The following is a 27,846-nucleotide window of genomic DNA, read 5'->3' on the forward strand; positions in this document are numbered from 1 at the left end:
TTTCTCTTTTAATGTATTTATGAAATAAAGGAAATCCTAAATTGTCTGTTTCTGTGAATTAGTTATGTGCTTGCAAATTTGTGATCTCAAGGGAGGTGTTGTATACTTGCATACAACAGGAATAATGAACTAATAAAAGCACCCGAGTATCTCCCTTGACTTTAACTGCTTAGCTCTGCAACAGGTTTCAGTGTTTAAAAAAAAAAAAAAAAAAAAAAAAAAAAAATTCTTGGATATCACTGGTGATGTGATAATTCAGCCTTTTTTACACATTTGACTACATCTCAGTTGGTAATAATTTTGGAAATTTGACATTAAGAGCCATCCAGAATTATTGTTTTCAGGAGGGATTACTTTGAAGGGCATTTACCTGGAAGAAAAGGAAGTGCATTGTTTCTTAAATTCAGAATGCAAAGTACAAGAATTTTTCTGTTTACCCTGGCTGATGGAAAAGCAAGCTAATTATAACATTATAGAATTGTCTTCAATTTTTGAGACACAGGAACCTCTTCTGCAGAGGGTAATGGTAATTTTTTTTCTCTTCCCCTCCAGTGGTTACTATGTTAGCTCAGTTTTATGCCACTATCAAAGCTAATTTTCAGTTTCTCTGGAGAAAAGAAACTTGGAGAGTGAGGAAATGCACTTTAGACATTTTTCAAAAGAACTGCTTTCATTACAGAGACTTCTGAGCTGAGAAGTAGTGAATAAATTCTTGCTTTGATAGTGTGGACAGGATAAATACAACAAATGGAATTTGACTAGAGGAAACAGCCTTGGGTTCTTGTAGAGTTTGGAGTGAGCCACAGAACAAAGCTTCATCAAGGGAAATAATTCAAGTAACATGTCTTCAGTGCTATTAAGGTACTTAATTGCACATCAGTACATTATAATCTGCATGATTTTCAAGCATTAAATGAATTATATAAGGATAATTTTTTTTATAATTTCTTGCTCACAGTTACTTTTTCTAAATATTGATTTTTCATATTACTGTGGAAAAATGGTATTTGTGCACAAATATTTAATCCCCCAGTATAAAAAATTTGCATTCAAATTATAGATGTAACATAGTCTGCAGAGATGGCTCAATGTAGGGAGTAAAATGAGCAGTGTTAACTCAGTTTTATATGCTGAGAACTCAGTTTTAATACACATCTTGAAGGAAAATGTGGGATAATACTACATGATGTTAAAGTCAACAGGCATATCAAAACAGAGTGACTATGGAAATGCTGCTTAAAATGCCACACCTACAGTGATCGTTTCACCCACATCTGTAATTCCTTCCTTATTGTATTGTATATTTTAACAGATGCTAATTGCAGGCTAATTGACATCAGCAAAAGAAACTAGTATAAACATTTTCTAAGTACGCTTTCTAATTTCGAAAGAAATCTCTCTGCAAATTGATTAAAACTTACCTCAGTCAAATAGTGGCACTTCTAAATGTATGCTTGGGTTTCTTTCGTGTTTCTCCTTCAGTACCTATTATAGATCTGAGAATTTCAAGCTGTGTTCTGTGTAGCAATAGTAATCTCTGTGAATTACAGCAAACTGTCTCAGTTCACTTGTTTTCAATACTTGTTGGATAGGTTAGTGTAAAGATCTAATATTTCTGAGTAAGCAAATGGAATGCTATAACAATTGTAGAAAAGATGTAGTCGGGAAATGATCCCTAAATGAAAGGATTTTTAGCAACTTTCCTGTTAAAAAAATACAAATAGAATTGAAATAATATTATTCTCTTTGCATCTAGCCAGAAAGCCCAAGAATTAAGGTGAAATTATGATAAATTAGAATAAGTGATAAGCTACCTGAAAGCTGTCTAAGGAGTTGAGGCCTCAAACAGCTGTAAATATTTATATTAAAAACACATTCTTAGTGTCCTCAGATAAATCTTCAGTAGGTTCTAAATGTCAATTATTTGCTCTATTTTGAGAAGGAGGAAATAATTAAGAAGGTGAATAGAATAATGGGTGTTTTGTTCCTCAAACATAATGATTTGATATTCTGTGAAGATTTTTTTTATGATTTTTCCATTTTCAAGTCCTGTTCCAAGTTAGTCAGTTATCCCAGCTGCTGAATGCTCAGTTTAGTTCCTCCATGAGGATGTTTGTTTGATACTAAGTGCTCACGTAAGTATTTGTCCCCAAAAGGTCAGATAGCATATGCAATTGAACACTTAATCAGAGGAATATGTTTATCCTGTTGTTGGTTACATTCAATTACCAGTCCTACTTCTCAGGACAACTTCTGGAAAGATTGGGGACTAGAGAAACAGCAGTAAAAATTAAAGGACACTGATTTCTTTAACAAGTGAAGGAGAAAGTGGTATTTTCAATGCATTTAGTCATCGAATTTGCATTGGTATCACTTGTACAGGATTTACTGTTCTCACTGCTTACTCACTTCCTCATTCCAGTCACAATGGAGTGCTTTTGCCACTCATTCCTAGTCAGGCTCGCTTCAACCTCCAATGCAGTCAATTGCTGGGATCCCCCTGTCATTCCAGAAATACAAATGGGAATTGAAAGTATTACAACTGTACATTGGTGTCTGCTGGAGCCTTTTACTACTGTGGGTCTGATGAGCCAGACCATTGGATCCACACAATCCAGTAAAGTCCAGTTGTCCCTTTCGTCCATTCTGTGGAGAAGGCCCTTGTGGTCCTAGCAATAGTTTTGACTACTCGCTTCTTGTAAATAGGAATCAGAAGTCCCTACAATCAAGAGTGAGATCAGCCCTTTTGCTCTGGGGAACTGCCCACAGGAAACTGGACCAGAAATTTTCCTGTAAGAACTTCATTTATGATTGTTTTTCTTTGCAACTCACATATTTATGCCTCCAGGACTGAGGCAGATTTTCCAGTTTAGTTCTTCATCTCCTCTCTGTGGTCACTCAGGTCAAACCCCAGGGGATGTATATTCACTGTGTCCTGTCTTTTGACCAGAGGAAGGCTTACTTCTTACACGTGAGATACTGGTCCATACAGGTGAGGGGTTGGATCTCTGTGCTGCTGGACCACTTTTTCCACAACTGAGATGATGAAGGAAGAAAAAAATTTCTTCATGTTTCTGGAGCTGGCCAGCTGATTCATCCACCTCCAGCACGGCTAATTTCCATGCCTTTCTCCATGGTGGTCCTCTGACATATAATATCTTTTCTTGAAGGGATACCTTCTTTCATATCCAGTAGGAGTCACCTTCAGAACCTTACTTGTACACCTTTTCCAACCACTTTGTCAATGGTTCTGTTACCTAGAAAGGAATCCCAGCTGTTTCACTTCCTTACCTTCTAATTCCAGGCTTCTCCTCCCATTTTCCTGAAGTAGGAGCAGCAAGGTGAAAACAGGCTTACCTAGACAGTAGACAGCAAATGAAATCTTTTCACACATCTCACAGTTCACTCAGGGAAAGAGATCCAGTGGTTGGCACCTCATTTATGAAGTTTTGCTCTTTCTTCTCCCTTATCAGTGTCTACCTCTCTTACTCCTGTTCTTATGCTGGCCCTGCTTTGGAGTGGTCGGTTTTGTCCACTTTTTCCTCTTGCTCCCTCTTAGAAGACGCTCTTTCATCCCTTAATAATGACCTCAGTTTTGCTTCCAGTATTTCTTTTTGTGTACTGAGAAGACTGATACTGGCATGTGTTGGTTCTTTGGTTCAGCTGCAGTGCCAGTTCCAGGGTTGGGAGAGGGCAGAGCCTGTCATTTTGCCATTGGATCCAGAGACCTTCTCTGTCCCTTGAGGGTTCTGAATAATGTTGGGCAGGGCTTAGCAGGCCTGAGTGTCTTGTGATTTGTGTCTTTCTGGAATTACCAGGATGACAGAATACTTCTTCCAGATATTTTACCAGTGTCTCAGGATTCTGCACTTGTTCAGGGGTGTAATTCCAAAACACTGGAGGTGACCACTGTCCTAGGCACTTGCCTATTCTATCCCACACACGCTGCCACTCATTAGTATCCAGCCTCAGTGCAAATCTGTGGGTGGTATTTTTAAATAGTTTTTTTAACCCTAAGCAAGACCTGAAGCATGTTCAGGAGCCCTAGAATTAGGAACGTGCTGCTTTGAACATCCTGAGGATGTTTTAATCCTGATTTAATTAGCCTGGAGAAGGGTAAGATGGAGGAAGGCACCTCCCCCATAGATGAGCTCTCCTTGAAGTAAAGATAAAAGGTGTAATTAATAATAATTTCTAATAGATGGTTCCTGGAATACAGAGGTGGTGGCAATACTGGATACAAACTCCAGGTTAGTCTCAGGACCCTCAATTTTATCCTATCCTGATGCACTGTTACAAAATACAACAAAATAATGGCCTTAATCCAGCCCCCAGAGGTGATAAACAGTCTGGCAGGGAACATATTCCACAAGTAAGATGTTACATAATTCAACTTTGAGAATCTGTATAGCAGCTGTAAGAAAGATGGCCTTTTTATCAAGGCCTGTTGTGATAGGACAAGGGTGGTGGTTTTAATCTGGAAAAGGTTCATTCTATATTAGATACAAAGAAGATTTTTTTATGATGAGAGAGGTGAGACACTGGAACAGGTTGCCCAAAGAGGTGGAAAGATTCAAGGTAAAATTGGATGAAGCTCTGAGCAACCTGTAGTAGTTGAAGATATCCCTGCTCATTATGGTGTTTTGGACTAGATGGTCTTAAAAGTCCCCTCCAACTCAAAACATTCTATGATTCTACATTTCCATGGATTCTGAGAGCAAATAAATCAACATTATGACAAGAGACTGATAAACTAATATAATGAATGCTTATAAATAACTTTTATAGCATGTTCTGGTCAAATCTGTTATCTCAACCCTTGGGCTGGGTTAAGATAAAGCAGCAACTTTTGGGCTCCAGAAAGGATTGATGGGGTTTAAATCTGCAGGCAGTTAAACTCCATGCTGCTAGGTCACTGCCTCCTCAACTACTAATAGGATGATGGAAGAATTGAGAGAAGAAAAGGGTAAAAATTGTGGATTGAGATAAGGACAGCTAAATAGGACAGAAAACAAAATAATAATAATCATAATGAAAGAAGAAATAGAATATTCAAAGCAAGTGATGCACAGTGCAATTTCTCACCACTCACCAACTGATGTCCAGCCAGTTTCTCCTGAGCAGCGGCCCCAGGCCAGCTTTCTCCCTAGTTTGTTTACAAAGCATCACTCTATCTGGTATGGAATATCCCTTTGGCCAGTCTAGGTTGGCTGTTCAGGCTATGTCTCTTCCCAGCTTCTTGTGCTCTCCAGCCTGCCCCCTGGCAGGGTGGTGAGAGAACCTAAAAAGGTTATAAACATTAATATAAACACTGCTTAGCAACAACTGGAATATATGTGTAACTGACACTGTTCTCATCCTAAATTCAAATCACAGCAGTGTGCTAGCCACTAGGAAGAAAATTAACTCTGCCCCAGAAAAAATCACGACAGAAAGGCAGAATGACTTTAAGAAATTTGAAATTATATGTGTGTTCTATCTGTTTAATTTTCATATATGCATTCTGAATTGCTAATGTTAGTCCAGAAACTCATGTGCACAATTGTCCTGAGACACAGAGAGCAAGTGTTAAGGAGCAGGAAGTTCTTCCCTCTGTAGAGAATGAGTTGAAGAAATTTCTTGTGTAACAGCTTGTTGCATACGTGAAATACATAATTTCTGCTGGTTTTTTCTTTTTCTCTCCTTTTTTTTTTTCCTGATCTGAGAGTTAATGTTTTTCAAAGTAAGCATTCTCCTTTACCTAACAAGAGATTTGGTTTAAAAACCTTGGAGAATGTTCTTGCAGAACAGTATGACAGGAGAGTCCAGAACCCTCTGTGCTGGCCATTTGCTTGCAGCTGTGGCTGTCACAGGTCATGATCTGTAACTTCTCAGGCTTGACGTGAAATTTCGCAGGGGCATTCGATTTGCCTTTGTGGGAATAACATATGATTAAGTATTTGCCATGAAAACATTTTTGCAACAATTACGTTACAGAATATGGTGTTTTTTTAAAGGGATAGATGGATGGATGGGTGTTCAAACTTCCCTCACCCGCTGTCTTTCAGGTTTTCTTGAGGGAGTCTCTTCATGGCACATTCTAGCTCTAAAAATGATGTCTAAATTATCTTAAAAATGATATGACTGACCCAAATAGATGACAGTTGTTTCTCTCTCATTTGCTATAGTTCATCATCAACTGAATAGAACGAATAGGTGAATCTGGTCTTTCAAAGAATCCAGAACAAGAAGCTGCTGTATTATTTTAGTAATCAATGGAAGATATAAATTATTCACTTTAATTGGTAGTTAAAGGATTACAATGAAACATTCAAATAAATTATCAAGAAGAGAATGAGAAAGTTTTACAGGGCTGTTGTTTAATGTACTTGTAATATGGAAAAAGCAATGGGGTCATGTAATTCTCAGAATAAAATTTTATATGTGAAGGACAGCTGGAAAAGACCAAGTTTTTTTGATAGATCTAATGTCCTTGACACAATGACAGCATGTTGGCAAGTGAAAGTCTGTATTGACAAATATAAGAAAGGATTTATTTGAATTAATCATGTACGTAAATTGTGTATGTAATAATGACTTTATGCACATCCCGCTGTGGAAAGCTCAGCAAAGACTCCTGGTTAATGTCTGGAGCCCCCGAGGAAAAGCATCAAAATTTCAGAATGAGAACTACAAAGCTACAAAGCTATTCTGATAACAACCAAATAGAGCTAAAAGAAGAGGAGAGAAGTCTGAACATTTCAAGATTATTAGATTATAGGTGTTTTTTCGGGTTTTTTTTTGTTTGGGGGGGTGTGTGTGGAGTTTTTTTCCTTCTATTTAGAACATCTTGTACATCTTTAAGGACAGATACTTCTCTTTAAAAAAGTGCATATGAAATGAAAGCAGCCAGCCTTGCTTGGAAGCTCTCCAGTTAGAATATCTTTTCATTTGGGATAGAGACAAACTTCAGTCCTCAGTTTCAACCTTTGTGATATCAAAACATGATGAGGTCAAAAGGGGAAAAGTGGCCATAAATCTCCGACAAAGAAAAGCAAATCACTGCATGTAACATATCACTCTCCTTTTATTTTTGAGCAACCTTTATGAAAATTAACCTAAAAATTTCCATAATCTTGTAGCATCAGCCATGTGGCACTTTTTTTTTTTTTTTATAAAGCAGTGCATGAAGTCTTACTAATATTTAAATTTTCTTAATTTATTTTGCATTTGCATACAATATTACTGTAATAGTGGTGTTGTTCAGCACTGCACTTTGTGTGCAGGGTTTAACAACTCACACTTTACTTGTTAGAAACTCATTAGAACAAGTTTAAGAATGATCAGGTACAGCTCCTCTTTTACCTGTACTGTGTTTAATCTTTTAACAATAGCGTTTCACATGCTATATTATTTCAAGTGAAGAAAAATCTGCGAAAACTACTGCAACAACAACAACAAAAAAGGATAAAGCCTTGTTCAAAGTAGCTATTTTGCTTTCTAGCACGAACTGTAATTATGTTAATTGCAATGATAAATGTTCCTTTTAAATGTGGTTTCTAGTGAGTGTATCCCACTCACTTTTTCAGGGGAAACTAATCCCATTTTTATGCACCTGAAAGCAAATGTTCATTTCACATTTTCTCTTTTTTTTTTTTTTCCCCCTTCTCATGGATCTGCAGAAATTTATGGTGAAGGGAAACATTTGGTATTGTACTTCCTGCGGATTCTTACAATTTAATTCAATTAATTCTATTTATTAATTTTGAACATTAGCATCAAACTCACCTTCTTGAACATAAAGCATACTGAATTAAAAAAAAAAAAAATTTGAATTTAGAAAACAGTGACTCTAGTTTGTTTTGGGGTTAGGATCGTGAAGGACCAAAGGCAGTCCCTGGAGAAAGGACTTTTGTTTGGCTTCTCTAATTTTCATTTAATACTAATCCTTTCGGTAAGAGTGTAGCATTATGTGGTAAATAAAAAATCTTGAGACAATGAATGAATAACAGGAATTACAGTAAAATATTATGGAAAGCAGGGAGGGCACGCTGTTTCTTCTGCCGCAAGAATTCTGTTCTGATGGTTTGGTGTCTCACCTGTGGGGTGGTTGGGCAGCCTTTGGGATGGGGTTGTCACTGGCATTTGCTGGAGCTCCGTTTCTGGGGCTGCTTTGTTTCTTTCCTTTTTTTTTTTTTTTTTTTTTTTTGTCTCCTTAAGACTATGACAAAGCACTTGGTAAACCTTTAGGCATTTTGAATAACTGACATTAAACAATTAGGTGTAGCTTTCTCCAAAATGTGTTGCTTATCTATTTTCTACTTTAATTATCAGTCTATTCCCAATTCAACTTCTAAACTGACTTCTTTACTGATTTTCTTCCCTGAAGAGTTTACTTTTCTACGGTACGGTCCTGCTTCACTGTCACTCTCCAAAACTGAGCAATTCTCAGCTAGATAAGCAGTTCTATTTTAAGGGCTGGATTTAATGATATCAGAGGAGTTTTCTTAGATCCAGCTTTTCTTCCCACCTGGCTGTCTTATTCTTTATATGTGAGTTTCTTTCTCAAATGACATGGATGATTCACATTCCTTGTCCCATACAACTGCAGAAAAAGCTTACTCACAATCCTTAGCCTGTGAAAAGCCTCCCTCCTCCACTTATTAAGCTCTAAAATAACCAGAATATTTTTATTATTTCTTGTATGTCCTATGCAGATAAGGAGGAGGAGAATGGGCAAAGAGAAATCATCACTAGGCTGAAGGAGAAATCAATGAATTTTATCTTCCTGGGCAATTTCGTTTCCAAAACACTGGAAATGCTTGAAAGTAGGCGTTTCTAATGGAAGTATTGTCTCAGTAATAAATGTAAATGCTTGTTTTACATATAAATCTGGAAACAGACAATCAATATTAATTGCTTTTGATTAATTTTTACTGCCGTGTCTGCTCATCATTGTTGTGAAGTTTCTCGTTGTTAGGAAAGTGGTAACATAAATGTAGTGTCAGAAATATTAACAATGAAGTATATTTGAAGTTTTGAAATATTTCTAATTCTGCCTTCCAACAGGTCAATATTACCAAAATCGAGATCATTTAGCATGGTGCTAGCACAGATATTTGTCCTTATGACTAATTATTCCAGTCTTTTTAATGTAGATAGTAAAATATTTCTGTGTTCTCAACTGAATAAGACATGCTTATGGGATATTTTTTCGCCAAATGATTTATTCAAATTCAGATTTTTATATGATATTTATGTAGAGCATAATTACATGTTGTGATGTAGCTTTTAATTCAAGCCAACTTTAGGAAACCTAGTTTAGCTGAATGTGGTGGGTTTTTTTTTTTTTTTTTTTTTTGTTTTTTTTTTTTGTGGGGGCTTTTTTTTTTTTTTTTTGGTTTGTTGGGGTGTTTGTTTTGTTTTGTTTTGTTTTGTTTTTTTGCCTGGCACAAAATAGGAGGTTACTGCTGAGCAAGTTAATAAAAGAAGTTTGTTTTGTTACTTTACTTTACCTTTTTTTCCTTACTTTTTTTGTTTTTTTGCCACACTGGACATCATTATCTGGAAGTCGGTACCAGCAGTTTTCAATCATACTAATCTCCATGGCTGAATTTTTGCAGCATTTTCTGTTTGGTAGTGAATTTCACAGAAAGTCAATAGTGGTTTAAAAGTAAAGTATAAAGAAATGAATATGTATAGCCTATATAATGTCTTGAGGGATTCGTCTTCCTGTTTGTTATTCTAATGTAACATGGCGTGTAGGCTACAGTAAGACAAAGAAAAGGGGTTTAGACTTAATTCACCCTTTGGTATTGCTCTTATATGATAGGAGCCGAGTGAGGGACTATTAACTCAATGCCTCATGTCAGTGAATTGATTTACTTTGCATCTTTAAATTCTAAGCAATTAAATGCTAGTTGTTTGGTGCCAACCACTGGAAACATCAAGCCAAGAGCACAGTAATTGCAGAAGGGTTAGCATTTTTGTTTTCTTTTGTAGAAGAATCCAAGGGTTCTGGGCCTGGATGCTGTAACTTTGAAAAGGAAATTCTGTCTGTTTTGCATGAAGATTTTAAAATAAATGTATCCTTCTATGAGCAAGAAGAAAATACCAAACTTCTTGGCTTACTCTCTGTAGCTTTGTAGTATTTACTGCTTGCAGCATTTTCAAGTTTTCTGATGTTGCTGAAGATGTTCCAGGGTTACCTCACAAGTTCTGCAGTGATTCAGCCTGTTTCCACACACTTTGTTTTCACCACTGCTTGGGTTTTCTAGACTCTGGTTGGAATTCATCTCACAAAACTGAAATGCCGGTCTTAGAGCCATGGCTATCTTAAGCTCTCTATTTAACCAGAAGCAGAATGCTCAGATTTTAGGTGGGGTGAATTACTGACCAAAAGGGCTTTTTTTTTCTATCTGCTGGCTATTTGGCTGCCTTCAACTACATTGATCTGAGTGTTTTGTTATCAGGTGCTTTAAGCCTGGCTGAGATGGAGTTTGTTTTCCCCACAGCAGCCCTCATAGTGCTGTGCTTTGCATTGGTGTTGGTAACACACCAGTGTTTTGGCTCTTGCTGAGCAGCACTGGCACAGCATCAGCACTGTCTCTCTAACATTCCACCTCTCATCTGTGGGCTGATGTGGGAAAGATCTTGGGATAGGACACACCTAGGACACTAGACCCAAATTTACCAAAGCAGTACTGCTAAGCAGTTTGCAGTAAAAGCTACGAAAAGGATAAATTGTTGGCATTTGTTATTTACAGTATTTGTCTTCTGGAGCAATCATGACGCATGCTGAAGCCCTGCTTCTGGGGAAGTGGTTAGGCATTTCCTGATGATGCGGAGTAACAAATAAAATCTCTTGATTTTTTTCGTCTTTACTTGTGTGCATGTATGACCTCTCACTTCTGCTTTAGTAAACTGCTTTAGCTCTCCTTGTTTTCCATCTTACTTTCTCTCCCCTGTCCAGCAGAGATGAGGGAGTGATAGAATGGCCTGAGGGGCACCTGACATCTAGCCAAGGTCAACCCAGCATATCAATATTTATTTATTTATTTATTTATTTAATATGTGTGTGTGTGTGTATCTCTATATATCTCTATATATCTCTATATATATTTTGATTTCCAGCTTTTCATGTAATTGATCATAGTGGTATTAAGAGAGCAAGCTTTCCTGTATTTTCCAGAGGGCTATTTCTTGGTATCAGAAGGAAGTTCTCATTACTCATCTGAAGTTGTGTTCAGTGTGAAAAAGTTTAGACAGTAGGTAGTTGTGGGGAGCAAGAGGTCCCGTTGAACATTTACCTGTTGTGGCCTTCTGTTCTAGACAGCTTGTAGGACTGCATCATTGTTGATTTTAGATAAATACTGGCCTCCATCAACGTTGGTCTACAACAGTTTAAGAAATTGCACATTAATAATGAAATCAATAGATGAGTAGATAGATATTATATTCCTCTGGAAATATTTTGAGAATCATCTCCTCTACAGAATGCTTGTAGTATTGTGCAAATATTTATGTGTAGAATCATGGTGAGATATTTTTGACCATGGGACGCTCTTCCCTCCTATTGTGCCCAGGTCCTTTTTTCTTTTACTGATTTCTTTCACTTCATGACTAATTCTGCTATCATGAGGTTTTCCTTCTCCTAAATAAGGACTGAGAATTTTCAAGATTTGCATTTATTCCACATCCTTTCAGTAATTTTCATTTTGTCTTGTGGGTTGCTTAAAATAGAAAGCTTTTGATTTGCTTAAATGAAGGAAGTTGCAAAGAGTTTTATATAAACAAAGCATGTGTTTCTTGTGCAGTCTTTTTTTAGTAACTAGCTCAGAATAAATTCTTATATTAGCCTGCTGGTTTAAAAACTTTTCTTCAGCATCTTGATAAAGGTATTGATGCCAGCAGTCTTATATCTCTGATCTTAACATACGTTGTTTCGTACTGGGAACACCAGGGCCTAAATACACTTTTACTCAGAATATATTTAGTTGATTTTTTTTCATGCCAGTGCATGTAGTCATGCCTAGGTTTCTTACTTGATTTCTTCCTAATGGATCAAACCCAGAATTTCAGAATGTAATGAATTCCCTTGAATGAAAAAAATGACAGCTGAAATGTGGGTCCCAGGAAAGGGACTTGGAAAAGATTTCATCACTTGAAGAACATTTCCTTTTTTATGTAAATATAATTCTTTAGCGTTTCGATCAGTGGTGGGTGCAATATCCTGCTTGGTTTATTTTTGTAGTGGTGGTAGATTTACATTTAAAGGGGTTCCAAAACTATTCTGTTGTTAATTATTAACTATTAACTACTATTCTGTAGCTACTATAGAAGGCTATTCTGTATTTAATTCTATACTTCTGCTTATGCATTTAGTCAAAATGTCTAGATTTAGAAATAGAAGTATTTGTTGAATAACTTTGTAGTTTTCTAACAGTACAAACTCCTGAACTTCATGAAACTTGGAACATCCTTGTGATGGAGAACATGATGCCTTATGTATTCATATTTGCAAGTGTTTATATGGAAGTATTGGTGTTGTATGTCTACCGTGCTGTTGTCTCCAGCATCTGATTTAAGTTCAGGATGGCCATCATCAGTATGTTCCATTTTAATGAAGTGTGAGTAGTCAGTGTTTTAAAGTACACTGTTTTACTCCAATGTACCTATGAAACAGCCACTAATAGTCATATTTGAAATGTCTAATGGTGTCTTACAGTAGTTACCTTGAAAAACACTTGGGAAGAAAAATGGGGAGCATGTTGCTTCTTTTATTGTACAGCCACTTTACCATATTCAGTGCCACGACAGCAGTTGTGTAGAATTTTTTTAGAAACCCATTAAAAGCAATATTGATTGGTCCTATGTTCCATCTAGACTGTTAGGGCTGGATCTGGGGCACAGAGGAAATACAAGGCTGAGCAGCTGATTGTGATTAGGTTATGCTATACTGTAACTCAAAGTTATATGAACTGCATTTTTGAAGGATTTACTGATGTTGTTTGTTTCATTTGATTTTTTTTTAAATTATTTTTTGAAGTTTATCAAAGATATTTTTCCTTGCATTTTAGTCTCTGTACTGTCATTTTCCCTATAGCACATGTCAGTAATTCCATTCTGCTAGAGCTCTCATGGAGTAAAGCATGAAAAGCCATTACATTCTTCTTAAAAACTCGCTATGTTATTTTATATGAATGTTTCTAGAGTGTGAATCAGTTCCCATGTGACACATTCAGTATTTTTAAATTGCTTTTGTGGGTGACTAGACTTGTTTGAATAGCCATGTGCTAAATGCAATTGCTATCACACTTTCTTAAGCATTGCATTTCTGAATAATGACATTACAGAAGCTTTTTCTTTGAAAATTGAAATAACTGTCTTGTTTAAATATTTTTAAATGCTTTCACATGGTTCTCTCTGGTACCTCCCTGAAGCTCAGAGCTTTTTTTCTTTCCTCACACATTTGACAATTGTGTAGACCTGTGAAGAAAAGTCAGCAAAAAAATCAGTATTTGCTTGCAGTAGAGTTTTCACTAGTCTAAGGGATGTTTTCGTCGAGTTAGAAGTGAGGCTGCTAGTATAGAAAGAATGGAAGGGTAATGGCTGACTCAAAATCATGGATGCCACAAGGTTATTAGCCAGCCTCTAAAAGGTCTGTGAGGTTCCCAGAAGCACGAATGGTTTTAAAACATGTATTTATGTAACTGTGATTAATTTCCTGCAGCTTCTCATATGTTTCCAGGAGTACAGCAGCACAGCCATAGGTGCAGCAGTGCAGGTGCTGCTGTGAGTCTTTTGGTCTGATTGACTGCGTCTGTGCCTGTGGCAGTCATGTCTGTGCAAAGTAGTGCTGATACAAAGGGATGGTTGAATAAGGTATAACATGTCTTACTCCATATTGGGTTGGTATTCATGGTAAAATGGATAATTTTTTTTGTTCTATCTTTGCACATAACTTTTAAGTTGTAGTTTTTGAGTGCTTTTTGGCATTTTAATCCTTTTTCTATTAAGAAAACATGGAAAATATATTTCCCAATTTTAGTTTATTTTTCTTGATTTTGGTTTACGATAACATGCTTTACATCAAATTAAACAGCTCAGATCTTAATAATCTATTGTCATTGCCCGTTTTTCTTCCAATGCATTGAATTTGAAAGCTGTTTGTATTTTTTTGAATGATAATTTATTCAGCTCTAATTCTTTTCGTTCTATTCTAAATTGCCTTTCCTTTAGAAATTACTTTTGAGTAATGAGATGACTCCAAATTAATCTTGTATTCCAGCTGCAGAAATATTGGATTAGAGATGGGCAGTTTACATGAAATTTTCACAAACAATGTGAATTTGTCAGTCCCACATGCTTTCAACCTCAAATTATTGTCTTTAGTATTTGCCAGTTCTGAAGGTTTTAAGTATTTTTCTATACCCTACATTCTTGGGGAATAAAATGCGAAGAGTTTTTTGTTAATATAATTGATACTCCTAAATAGCATAGCTTGTAGGACTTCAATGGATAGGTACATTTGAAAACAAATGTATTTTTCTTCAGTCTGGTTTTATTTGAGGAATGTATTTTTCAACTTGGAAATTACCCTGAAAATTGGAAATTAGAAGCATAAAGAAAATAAGACTCATGATAAAAAATGTGGTTGTTAGCAACTGGCTTGCATTATAATGCCATTCATATATTTGTGCAAAAATCTGTGGGCATTTTGATTTGAATTCGTCAGCATTGTGGCTTCAAAGTGGTCTTGCTTCCAGAGTCTTCTGAAATGTTATTATTGCAATATGATAAGAAATTTGATAAAACTTCAGTGTCAGATCTTGTCTATCTTTGCCACGGAAGTCCAATTGTTAAATTCTGATTTTTTTATTTTTTTTTTTAAATATGGAAAATTTAAAGTTTTCCACTGGAAATGGAATGGACCATTTTAAAAATCAAAGATTATTTCAGTAGACAATCATGGTCCAACAGCTACTTGCTATGTAGTTTCTGACATAACTACATACTCAGCATTTATCTTTATGAAATGAGCCATTAAAATAGGAAATGAACTTACAGGTATGTACATGTCCTGGAAGACAAGCTCCAAAATGGAAGGCAGTTTCATTGAGCCAGCCTTGTTTTCTATCTTTTTCTTATTTTTCTATTTCATCTTTTCAGGTTGTCTCTAAAAGAACCATTTGATTATGATTGCCTCTCAGAAACCTTTAAGTGGAAAATGCTTAAAAGAAATTAAAAAACAAATCTCAGACTTGTTTGCATTATTCTAATGGACAAAGTAATACTAATTAAAAAGAATTGCTTTAATCCTCTTGGAAAAAAAATCTAAAAACTCACTCCTCCATTTTTTACTAAAGTGATCAAATTTTTTTAGAACCAACCTTTCTCCTGTTCAACTACAAGTGAGAATTTAACAAAATAAGTGCTAGACAGACAAATCAATATGGCTAAAGTAAGGGCAAGCTAATATTGCTGTGATTTTGTTGGTTATGCTATTCTCAGCTTTTGTGCAACAGGCAATCAAGTCTTTAGGTATCGAATTTATGGATAATAAAGTAGAATACTTTTGATAAAAATACTGGTGAAATTTTGAAACTTAGTTCAAATTACTGACTTTGTTAGTTGGGTACCTATGTCTGCTGTTGATCAAGTTTGCATCTGAAATGCTGGTAGGGCAGTATGTCCACAGCAGTCTTTTTCCTCTTTCCTCAGTGTGATGAGTAGCAGACATTCAGTGTTCACCTTTGGCACAGTGAGCGTGACATTATCAAATGCCTTGTTATTTCCTTGTGCCTTTGGAAAAAGTGGTGGTGCTAATGGTAGTTCAAGTCTTCATGTCTTACTGTCAAGACTGTGCCTGTGACAAACTTTATGACTTTGTTCTTAGTAAAAAATCATCTTATTCGGTCTTCCAAAGAGGTTTTTCAACGTGTGTCTTTGCATTTTGACTGCTATGCAGTTTGTTGACAGTCAAAATACACCTTGTGTCCATCAAGCTGCTCTTAATAAACATAAAAGACAGAGACTTTGGGCAGTTTCTTAAAAATGATAAAATTATTACTTTTGAAGTGCTTGGTGTTTCACCACCTATCCCTCTTGTTATTTTCCTTGACCAAGTAATTCAAAGTTCAATAAATGCTAATACATAAAATGTAAAGAAGGGCAATAAATAAACATGGAAGGGAAATAATTGCATATTGCCATCATAGCCATACAGTTAAATTGATCTTCAGCACTGAGATGCTGCCAGAGATGTGAGATAGTATGGTTTTTGAAATTTATTTTGTAATGAATCTGATGTTCCAGTCAAACGGTCAGTCTTCTATGGTAAAAGGAAGTGTATAAATATCATATATAAGAAATTAAATTCCTTAAAATTAAATATCGGATTCATATATGAAAGATTAATGCTGTTTATGGAGCTGTCACATTTATAGACTCATAAAATATTTACTTATCACTGCTTCTTGGAGAGTATGCTGTGCATAATGTTGCATGAGTTGTTCTGTCAGAGAAGTATGAACTTATGCTCTTGACAGTGTCTTGTCAGAGAGTTTGCTCCTGTCCAGCGCTAGTTATCTGCATTTCAGCATAAGGAATACATAAATCTTCAGACGAAGTTGAAGATTTGTTCATGCCTTAACAAGATTTGTTTCTTCTTTCATGAGTGGTTAAACTGATTATTGATAAATAGAAACTGTAGTGAAAGTATTGGGGGAAAATGGTTATAGTTTCTTGGAATAAAAGTGGATTTTATCACTTTAATTTTCTTTTACTCAAGATTTATGCTGTGTTTCTCAAGAGGAATGATTACTTGGATGTGATTTCTGAGTTTTCAGAACCCCCAAATAGTGTTGAGTTAGCTTGGATGTCTTTGGACATTTACCTGTCCTAGCAGATAAAGTCTGTCTGATAGTATTAAAGCCATGTGGGACCAAGCAATTTGCAGGTTAATGGTCTTCAGTGTGTTGAAGACCACATTATTCACTGGTAAAATGAGGAGAATATTCAAAAATCTCCCTCTGCATACCATCTGCCTAGAAAAGGATATAATTTGTAGGGGAAATGGATGAATATGTAACAATAGGTAAGTTTGTAGAGGATAGCATAACACATCGAAGCTGATCTTAAGAGGCTACCTGCTTTCAGCACAAGGAAGAAGGATTCGAGATTCTAGAACAGATTTTTCTACCAGACAGTTGATGGCTCAAAGTACACCGTGTTCTCTCATCTTTCTTTCTTTCTCAAAAGGCTCCATTTTATTAAAACATACCAGTATATAATTTCTCTTTACCTTTCAGTCTGCACAAGGTGGAGGACATCGAACGCTGCTCTACGGGCATGCGATCTTGCTGCGCCATTCCTACAGTGGCATGGTATGTAACTGTGTTACATGACTTGGGAGTAGCAGTGATTTCTTTTTTGCATGAAAGTTACATTTGAAAGTGCCTGGAATATTCACATTTACTAATATCTGGAGAATTACTCACATCAGAGGCATTTACTGTGGTTTTAGAAACCTTTGTGAAGGGTGAGTGCATGGAAATACAAAACCAAGCTGGTTTTATCTGGGTAAGTACGAAAACTAAGTCTGGCTCCCTTAGTGCTGAATCCCCTGTTGGTCAGTCTGAGTTGGTGAATTTTCATTTCTTTCCCCTTGGATTTTCCATATTGCATAATCTGTGATTGAATCTATGACTGACAACCTTGCTGTCAACCTGAGCATATGTTAGAGACTGAGTGGAAAAGTAGATTCCTTCTTACAGGTATTTTGGACAGAAGTCTTAGTTGGAAATTCTTTGGTGAATTACACAGGTTCCAAACACCTTACCTGAAGCTGAGGCTTCATGGAGCGGAAATGTGATCTAACTAACTCTTTTATTTCCAGTCTTGGTATTCCTGCAGTGAAAAATAACCTGGGTAGACTGCGAGATTATTTTAGAACATAAATTTTTGTCAAGACTCCTTGAGAACATTTCAGCTTATCAAGCGTACATGTTCTTGGTAATAATTAATGGGGAAAATCTAAGAATATTTAATCCTGTTAGTAAGTTGATGGCTTTTTATCTATTATTAGAAGTGAGCATAACAAGTAATGTATGCTTTTTTCTTTTGGTAGTACCTATGCTGTCTCTCTACATCTCGATCTTCAATGGATAAGCTGGCATTTGATGTAGGATTACAAGAGGACACAACAGGTAACCAGGCTGTATAATGAAGAATACTGTCAGTCTAAAAATGAAAGTCTAAAAATTGCATAGTTAGATTAAGTTTGCTTGATTTTTTTAAAGCTTTGCTTTAGATAGGAGTAGTAAGAGTAATAGCTGCAACAATTTAACCGGTCAAAGATCTGACTTATTTTCTGAATAACAGGGTTTTAGTTAAAGAAGCCCATCTGAAAACAAGATTTATCATTGAAACAGATTTTGGGACTTTAATACTTACACATATTTGGGGGGATTAGAGGCACTAACAGTCAGTAAAAGTGGAAGAACGTATTTGAATTTGGATTTATGTGATCTTTCAAATATTATTTTAAATAGTATGTATATGCTTATTTTCATTGCCCTTCGTTATGGGTTGCTCTGTTTCTTAGTCCAAATTCTCAGCAGAATATTCTCCAGTTTCTTTTCCAGAATCTGTAATGACGGTGACAGGGAATTGCTTTAGCAAAAACAGCCTAGACCAGGCTGCCTAGAGAACACAGAGAGCCATCATCTTACTCAACTCTGGAATCACTGTTCCAGAGGTCTTAGTCTTTTGCTTATGTGTATTATTAGGGCTGAGTTTCCAACAAGGTGATGCAGGAATGATACTAGTTATGGAAAACACGTGGACACTTGGTTTATCCCAGTGAAAACTGGATCAGAACTTTCAAGACTGAAACAAGTGTAACAGTAACAACAGTAACATTGGGCCTTTCTTGTTTTGTTCTTTGCTGTAATCAATGTTGATATTAGGTGAGGCTTGCTGGTGGACCATACATCCTGCTTCCAAACAGCGATCAGAAGGAGAAAAAGTGCGTGTTGGAGATGATCTGATTTTAGTTAGTGTCTCTTCAGAAAGATATTTGGTAAGTTGTATAAAATTATCTGTACAGTGGTTCTTCTATGGAGAAAAAAAAGAGTTAATGAAAATTTTACAGTAAAATGTGGCTTACATTTGCTCCTCCTAAAAGTGAAACTTAAGGTGCTTAAATTGTTTTTTAAATAATATTTTACAAAACAACACACTGAAGGTCTGGAAGGTGTAACTTTGATATATGGCTATTCTAATTGTTACTCATTTCAGCAGTGGAATAGGGGTTTAAAAATTTCCTTAGATGAAAATAAGCAAATACAGAAAAAAAAAATAATTTCCAAATTGTATGATTGAGATATCATATATATTAAAACTTTGTACAAAATTTTGGGATATCTAACGTAGGTACATAGGATTTGTGGGCTTAAAATGTCCATATTTTACTGAGATTATGTACAGTGTAATAGAGCTGTTGACATCTCATAGTTAAAAATAATTAAAATACTCAATGATTAAATATAATTGAAATATTTTAGAAGTTATTGTGCTAGCTGCTTCTTACCACTGGTTTACTCAACTTTCTTCTTCATGAAAGGATCTCCAATTTGTTCTGTAATGGAGCAGGTCAACACTTTAAGATGATTTTTTAAAATTTTTTTAAAATTTTTTTAAAATTCTTGATGTTCCAAACACCTGAACTACTCTTTATGGCAAAAAGAAGGTGAAAATAAGAAGAAAATAATTTTGCTGGAAGCTTCTGAAAAATCAGCCCCAGTGATTTGGCCCAACAACTTAAAAAAAAAAAGACTCTTTATCGAGGAAGTGTTTTGAGTGTGTCAAAAATCTGTCTCAGATCTAGGAGGGCAGTGAAGATGGTGAAGGGCTTTGAGGGGAAGCCATCTGAGGAGCACCTGAGGGCACTTGGTCTGTTCAATGTGGAGAAGGAGAGGCTGAGGGGGGATCTCACTGCAGTTGCAGCTTCTTTGTGAGGGGAAGAGGAGGAGGGGCAGGCGCTGATCTCTTCTCTGTGGTGGCCAGTAACAGGACACGAGGGAATGGCCTGAAGCTGAGTCAGGGGAGGGGTAGGTGGGATATTGGAGAAGGGTTCCTTATCCAGAGGGTGGTTGGACACTGGAACAGGCTCCCCAAGGAAGTGGTCACAGCACCAAGCTTGACAGAGTTTGGACAATACTCTTGGGCACATGGTGAAACTCTTGGGCAAGGTGCTGTGCAGGGCAAGAAGATGGACTCGATGGTCCTCGTGGGTCCCTTCCAACTCTGGGTGTTCTATGATTCGGTGAGATGTGCATATAACATTAAAGTTTATTCTCTATTTTTTTTTCAACGAGACTTCGTTAAAATTATTTTTTAAAGTATTTAAGAAAAAAGTGAATAATTTATTAAGATGTCAGTTATAAAATTGAAAATATTCTCTCTTATTGGAAACACATAGGAAAATGAGAATATAATTGTTAGAACATAATTGTAATTTCTAATCAGAAGCTCAACAGCCCATTTAATGAGTTTTTTTGTAATTAGATATTCTGAAAACTTTCTGATCATCTTTGCATTTTAAAATTATTTTAAATAATTACTTTTATGATAATTGTAACTACACATAGTGAAAAAGCAACTTCTTGTGGGCTGAATTTATGAGAAATCTAATTAATGGAAATGAAAATGTAAAGACATTGGATTTCTTTGAATTGCTGAATTGAGATGCTGAAGTTGAATTTTAGTACAGATTGTCTCTGTGTAGGCACGTCCTGGCCTAATAATCAGCTCAGCCTATTATTTAGGGTTTGTTCCTGAGCTGTTGATTCTCAAGGCTGTCACATGTACTTTTATACAGCAAGAGGCACAATTCTGTCTGCAGAGGCTGATTTTCCTTAAGCTGTGGTGTTAATGCATGTACTGCCTGTTCCATGCAAAATATCAATATACTAAAAATAAGTAATATTTTAAGTGCAGAGAGAAATAACACTGTATTACAGTCTTAAAGTGTTTTAGAGATAGATTGTAATGAATAGTTATTAAGCCTATTTCAGTTATACAGCTCTGGTTTGACAGTAAGATGGAGCAAGGATTCAGCAAATTAATTTTGCTCTAACATACACTCACATTTTTATGAACAGATGTTTTTCAAGGCTAGATTAAGAGCTGGTAAACTATGTAGCTTCACAATCATAAAAACATTTCTGGTTTACCAGAAATTACCCATTCAGTAATTATATTAGCACTGTCAATAAAGCAATGAAGCTTTTATGAAAATTTAAGCAATCGATAACAAATAATCAGTGAATATTTTTCATGAAAGCTGTCTTTCTGTCTTAATCCATTTGGCTGTTTACAAAAAAAAACTTCAAAGGATATAAGTTTGAAAATATTCACAATTAATTGTTTACATGTTGAGCGCAGTGTCGTGTTGTAGCTGCTATTTTGTACAGCTTTTCAAAGAATGTAGCAACTGATAGCTTTTACAAAACTTAGGACTCTGGAGGATAAAGTTATTTTTGTGATTCTGCTCCAATAGTGAGACCAAATAAGCTCTATTGAATCCAGTTGAGGAATGCTTTTCTTAAGGAAGTGGAATTCCTCATGTAGATTCCTTGACAGAAACAAAGTTCATCAGGATGCTGAGGGCTGGGTTTATGTATGTTACATACTCTCCAGTTAAAATCTTAGGAAAATATAAGTTCTCCATCAGATGTTCTATGCTGTTAGGAATAGGACTGGGATGTCACCTTTGTATATTGCAGTATTGCTTTATGTTTTCAAGAAATTTGCTAATTCTTTCTGAATGAAGAAAAATAGGTTAATCATCCTGGGGCAAAGATGTGCGTGTAAAAATAACAGATGAACAGAGTTTCCTCATAGAGCATGATTTTTTCAAAATGTAGTCAGCTATTAGTTGAATCTGTATAATGCAAGAGGAGAGAAGAACTATGTCAGCGCCTTAAGTTGGTCTACCAGTTGTCTTAATTAATTTAACATTGACTTTGACACTTTATGATCTTAGTGTAATGAGTAGGTTTTTGTTTAGACCTAACTTGGTTGGCAACACTATTAAGTATTAGGAAAATACCAGGACTTTGCTGTAGTATTCCTTCTCCTCTTTCCATAAAATAAAATATTTTGGGACAATTGGCTCTATTTTTTTCCCCAAAGAGTTATATTTTTACTTACACTGAACAAATACTAAACTGGTGGGAAGATCAGTGTTAAAATTATAAGCTAAAGGTCTGGAGGGGTGGATTTTAACTTTAGACTCAGAACAGTGTCCCGGGGCAAGTCATTCACTTGCTCTTACTCTGATCTACCTAGACAGTGTGATTTTGGATCTTTGTTATCTGGTGTAGCATTTCTGAGGAAAAGCACTTATGTAAGTGCTTGTGGCATTATATAATGTATGAGCTGCACTATTGCCAAATACTTGAGAGGGAGCTTGGCTCTGCCAAACCCTGTTAGCATAGAGCAAAAAAGATGTTAAAAATATTGCCACCATTTAAGTTCAAGCTAGAGTTGCTATGTTTCCTTTCTTGAGGCAGTACAGCCTGATAAAGAACAGATGTATTATTTCCAGCATGTTTCTCCAACTTGTACATAGTAGTATCTACCTCAGCACTGAAGTTTACCTATGCCTGTTGTTAACTACATATCCTGATTGCTTTCAATATCACCAATTTTCAATAATTTAGAAGTTCAATTAGTTGCAATTTCTTTCAAATTAATGAAATGGCTTTTAAACATAATTCAAGAAAAAAAATCTTTAGGCATTAAATCGAAATACAAAATGCATAAATTAAGAAAAACCTGAAAATTATTATCCATCAGGTCAGTGTTGTTCTGGCTGAGAAGTCAGGAAAGAAGGAAAACCCCCCCTCAGCTTTGAATCTACAGAGCACAGATTTCAGTATAAAACAGCAGTTGTACATACTCTGTGGTTTATATGTAGTTACTGTCTCAGTGGCTGTAATGCTGACCTGTAGCTGCCTTATACAGATCTGTGAACAAGCCTTGACATTTATTTGATTGAAATGAATTGCTTTTTTAAAATTTTTTTTTCCCTACTGAAAACTACCAAGAAACTAATTGGGAACTGATGGCAGAGTTCCATTTCAAAAATAATAACATGCAAAATTAGGTTTAACTATTTTAAAGGTGGAACTGATATATACCATTACTCCTGGAAAGTGGGACAGGTTCCTCACTATTGCAAAAGCGCCGCCTCTGTATCTTTTTGCATAAAAATACATTGTTTATTTTATTTATTCCGCTTCTAGTTTTATTTCTCTTATTATCATATGCTTGGAACAGCTTCTAAGTATCTATATCACTTCTTGGTGCAATAGTATCAGGGAACACAACAATGTGGAAGGGTTTTTTTTTTTTGAAATGTAAAAAAATTCATCCTTTCACATTTTTTCTAAAAGCATGAAACTCAGTATTGGACTTTACTTTTTTCTGTGTAAATTCACAGTTCCATCATTTCTCTTCATTGAAAAATTAAAAAAAAAAAGGTTTTTGTAAAGAATAATTTTGATCTGCATAAACAATCCTGAAATTAGTGGAACCAAGGTCGAGTTGAGCTGCTCTGTTACACTGATCATAATGCATTTCCCATGGGGCCTTTTTACAATGATTTGAAATGTTATTGTGGAGGCTGGTAGGACTTTCCAATATTTAAGGCTGTCAAGCTGCTCTGCCTTATGGTGTCTTGCTTCCAATTTCAGGTCCTTATAATCGAGCGCTTGTGATGTAAAGAATCACTTACTAGAATTAGTAGCATCTATTTCTGGTTCTTTTCTCTTTTTTTTTTTAACAGTCTGAGCGTTTTTAATTTCATCTGGAAGAGATCAGATGTTATGGAGCTCAAAGAAAAGGAAGAAAAAAAAGCCACATAATTAAAAAAACTGATGTCATTGTGTACTTCTTGCTAACTTATTAAAAAAAAAAAAACAAAACACCACCAAAACCCAAATCAAACAAACAAAACAACAAACCAAACAAAAACCAACCAACCAACCAAACAAAAAAACCCACCAAGAAAATGAATAAAAGGCAGTAAACCTCTCCCTGGTTAAAATTAGTAAAGAAACTTTCTCCTGAAACAATGGAGCTTGATCATGACTAGAAGAGAGTGTTTAAATTTTCTTTGAGTAGATAAAAGTCTTACAGCTTTGTCTATTTTACAAAAGCTAGACCTCTTGTGTCTATTTCACATAAGCTAGCACCTCCTGTGTGTTAATGAACTGTTTAAACTCCCTCTACAGTGAATAATTAAGTACATGCCAACCCTGGTGGGAGCAGATATTCCTTGAAATGGATTGCTCAAGGCAGGTATGAGGCCAAGCACTGTATTGACAGCTGAGAACTCAGTGTTGTGTGCTGCTGGTGATCTCCTGTCACTTAAGATATGTGGAGGAAGAAGCTATGACAAAGTAGAAGGAACAAAAGACAGATGATGTATCAGTGACAGGAGTGGGACAGAACGGGGAAGGAGGGAAGCTGAGTGGGACTTGATGAGTGGCTGAAAAGACTGTTAACTGTAGGCAGGCAGGGACTAACAAATTGTCTGTGACAAGAAGCTGGTGACAAGGGAAGAGAGGTATCCACTGGTTAAAGTTGTGTTCAAAATTTAGGACAGAAAAACTGCGTGGTTTTGGCAGGGAGAATTGAGAGAAGAACCAGTGGAGAGAGACTGGAAATGAGGGATGGCAAGAGAGATCTGTAGAGGAGTGAGCTTTCTGGGGAGAACCAAACTGCTGGACAAAGATCCAGAAAGAGGCCAAGAAATGGAAAAAGTGTTAAGAGTTAGGAGTTGTGGGATTCTGGAAAGATGTGCAATGCTGGCTGATGTGGTGAGGAAGAGTTTGAGCAAGAAAAAAAGATAAAAGATTCTGCTTAGGCTTTGTTAGGTCTAAGGAGAACCTTTTGAAGCCAGAGGAGGTCCTCATTCTGGGTAATAATGTGGGCTGTAATTAGGTCAGGAGGCTGGTTTGGCTAAATGAGAGACATAGAATCATAGATTCTATGTTTGGGTTGGAAAGAGCCTGGAAGATCATCTCGTTCCAACCTCCCTGCCGTGGGCAGGTGCACCTTCCCCTAGAGCTAGTTGCTACGGGCCCTATTCAACCTGGTCTTGAACACTTCCGTGGATGGGGCAGCCCCAGTCTCTCTGTGCCAGTGCTTCACCATCCTCACAGGGAAGAATTTCTAGTGAGACTGGGGTAAAGGTTTGGAAAGGAAAAGAGAGTGGTAGCTGCCTGTCGCACTTAGGCTACATGATAATTACTACCAACACCTATCCAGGAAACGCATTGTAATAAGGCACAGCAGTCACGTGTGGTATGCTGACAATTCCTGTCATGATTTTTATAGTAGTATAAGAAGGAAATGTCTAAAAAAATGTTTTTCAGGTTACCCACATGAACCACATGTAGAGAACTGTAATGGTGGATTATTTTTTTTTTTTTTTTTTTTTTTTTTTAGGAAAACTGCGTATAAATTAGAACACAAAAATAACTTTCCTAAATTTAAAAGAAATCACAGGCAAAATGCAGAAGTTTTGGTACTGGTATATTTTTAGGAAATCACCTGAGTATACAGTCACACTGGCTTTTTATGGAATGCTATTTTAGCGATGATGAAAGTTCAATGGATGTGGCAGGGTTGTGTGGCAGGGAAGATGTGGTATGAAGCAACTTTGAAGATGAAATTTCAAGCTGGGAATGGTATGATGGTTAATTATTTTCTGGGCGAATCAGGTTCTGTACCAGACTCTGCTGTGGAATTTGCTGAGTTGATGACCTTGTATGCTAGGCTTGCTTTCAAGAGGTCACAACTCATCCATTAGTGGGAATATTCCTTACTGGAGTTGTTTCTCTTGCATCTCCTCTTTTTATTAGAGGTTGAAATCTCACAGTTGCTCAGTCCTGATACCTGCAGCTGAGGTGAATGTAAGATGTGGTTTGATCAAAAAACTACATATAGTGCAGTCACCTCAACCTGGCCATCCTAGATTAATGAAAAATTCTTAGTTTAATCTCTGTATCTCCCTTCCCCAGTGGAAAATGGGCTATAATACTACTTCTCTGGGGTTTTGAGAAAATGAAATCATCAATATTTGCTGTGTTTTGTGAAATACTGTAATTGGTGCAATAGAAAAGCCTATGAGGAAATTAATAATTCTCTTTTCAAAGCTTTGAAGAATTGACTATATTGAATAAAGCATGAGGCTGCAGACTGAAGATTGAGGAAAAAACAAAAGGCTAAGCAGGTATTGACAAAGTGAGCTCCATTATCCTGTATATATGAGGGAGCACATTGAAGACTGTAGTGTGATGTGTTCACTAGAAGCCATTCTTTTTCCACAGGGTGCTTAGTTTGACATTTCCTAACTTTTGATGCTTGCTTCTGTAAAATTAATACTTTGTTAATGGAAACTCTTGTGACTAATCTTGCAAAATGATTTTTGTTTGGAAGCATAGTAGCTGATGTGCTTCAGGCTTTTCATGATACAGTGCAGAAGGAAAGCTCTTATGAAGAGGGGGAATGCAAACTACCCCCTTCTACTTTTAATGGATCCCTTATGCTTTTCCTGCCATGCATACTGCTCAGCTATGTGGTAGCAGAGTTGGTTGTTTTCATTGTAATGGTAAATTTCTGAGTATCTGCGAGCTTTAGGTTCTACTCTCCGTTTACTGATGGTAAATTTAAGCTGTGTGAAGGAGTTGGAATTGCTTAGAACATTGCTGCAATTTTGTCTTTATCAATGAAAAAATTCCCTTTGCTTTTGGGTTTGAAGGCCAGCTGTTTAAGCACTCTGAAGAAATGTAAAAAAACCCAAGATTTTTTTAGTACTTTAAATCCTTTGGAAAATTCCTGGACTTTGCCTACTTTGGATCAAAATTGAGATACTAATTTTTGGTTTAGCAAATGTTTTGTTTATTTTTGTTCAAACTTTTTCAAAGCATTCATAGATATTTCAATTAATATAAATATATTCCCACTATAAAACATAAGCGCAAACCCCTAATTCTATAAAAATTTCACACAGATGCAGTTATTACTTTTCGTTCTGTACAGTCTCTCCCATCCTTGTTAATAAATATTTGTGTTTGTTTTGACTGTTTCAATATAATTCTCTGTAACAGAATAATTTTTAAATTATTCAGGTAATTTTAATAGGAATGACATAACTAGGTAATTAATGAGTGTTAGTTTTTCTAGGAATTGTTTTATTTAGTTTAACCTTTGAATTTTTACTGAAGTTTGCTAATTCATTGGGGTTTTGATGCAAAATGTTTTTCCCTTTCTAATAAAAAAAAAAGAAAAAAGAAAACAATGAAAAGGGGTATACTTTGTTTTGTTACATTTTTGGTTTTCTTTAGTTGTAGATACAAGTACATTCTTGTGTACCTATTGTGGGAATGGCGTCTGTTCAAGACTTGGAACATCTCAGAGGTTCTTGGGTCAGTTGAGTATAGGTGCTTAAATTGTTTGAAACTTCTTTTCTGTCGGGATCAGATTAATTCAGGAATCAAGGGCTGTCAGAATCTTTGTGTACAGGAAAGGAAATAGCTTCCATCTATCTCTGCACCAGCTGGTCTAAGAAATCTGAAGGAGTGCGGTTGATGCTGTGGTTGTGCAGTACTTAAGCTTTCTCAGAATGCTTTATACATAGTTTTCAAAATCTACCAGTAAATGATGTTTATTTTTTTAGCTCTTCTCGCTGTTTCAAATGGCTTAAGATTGAAGGCAGAGTTACCAAACTGCAGATAAAAATATATATTGCTAGATAAACTAGCACCCCTTAGCCAAGAGAAAGTCTTA

The 27,846-nt window shown here is 36.0% G+C and overlaps 1 protein-coding gene across 4 annotated transcripts in view; it reads left to right on the forward strand.

The window, feature by feature from the left end:
* Nucleotides 1–27,846, forward strand: part of RYR2 (ryanodine receptor 2) — a 384,235-nt gene that overhangs the window by 139,030 nt on the left and 217,359 nt on the right. For all 4 annotated transcript variants that reach the window (XM_058419591.1, XM_040059776.2, XM_058419590.1 and 1 more), the window contains 3 exons: nt 17,292–17,366; nt 18,110–18,188; nt 18,951–19,063. In XM_058419591.1, the coding sequence (XP_058275574.1) occupies nt 17,292–17,366; nt 18,110–18,188; nt 18,951–19,063 (267 nt within the window). The remainder of the gene's footprint in view (nt 1–17,291; nt 17,367–18,109; nt 18,189–18,950; nt 19,064–27,846) is intronic.

Source organism: Hirundo rustica, chromosome 3 (genome assembly GCF_015227805.2).
Source record: "Hirundo rustica isolate bHirRus1 chromosome 3, bHirRus1.pri.v3, whole genome shotgun sequence".
Lineage (NCBI taxonomy): Eukaryota > Metazoa > Chordata > Aves > Passeriformes > Hirundinidae > Hirundo > Hirundo rustica.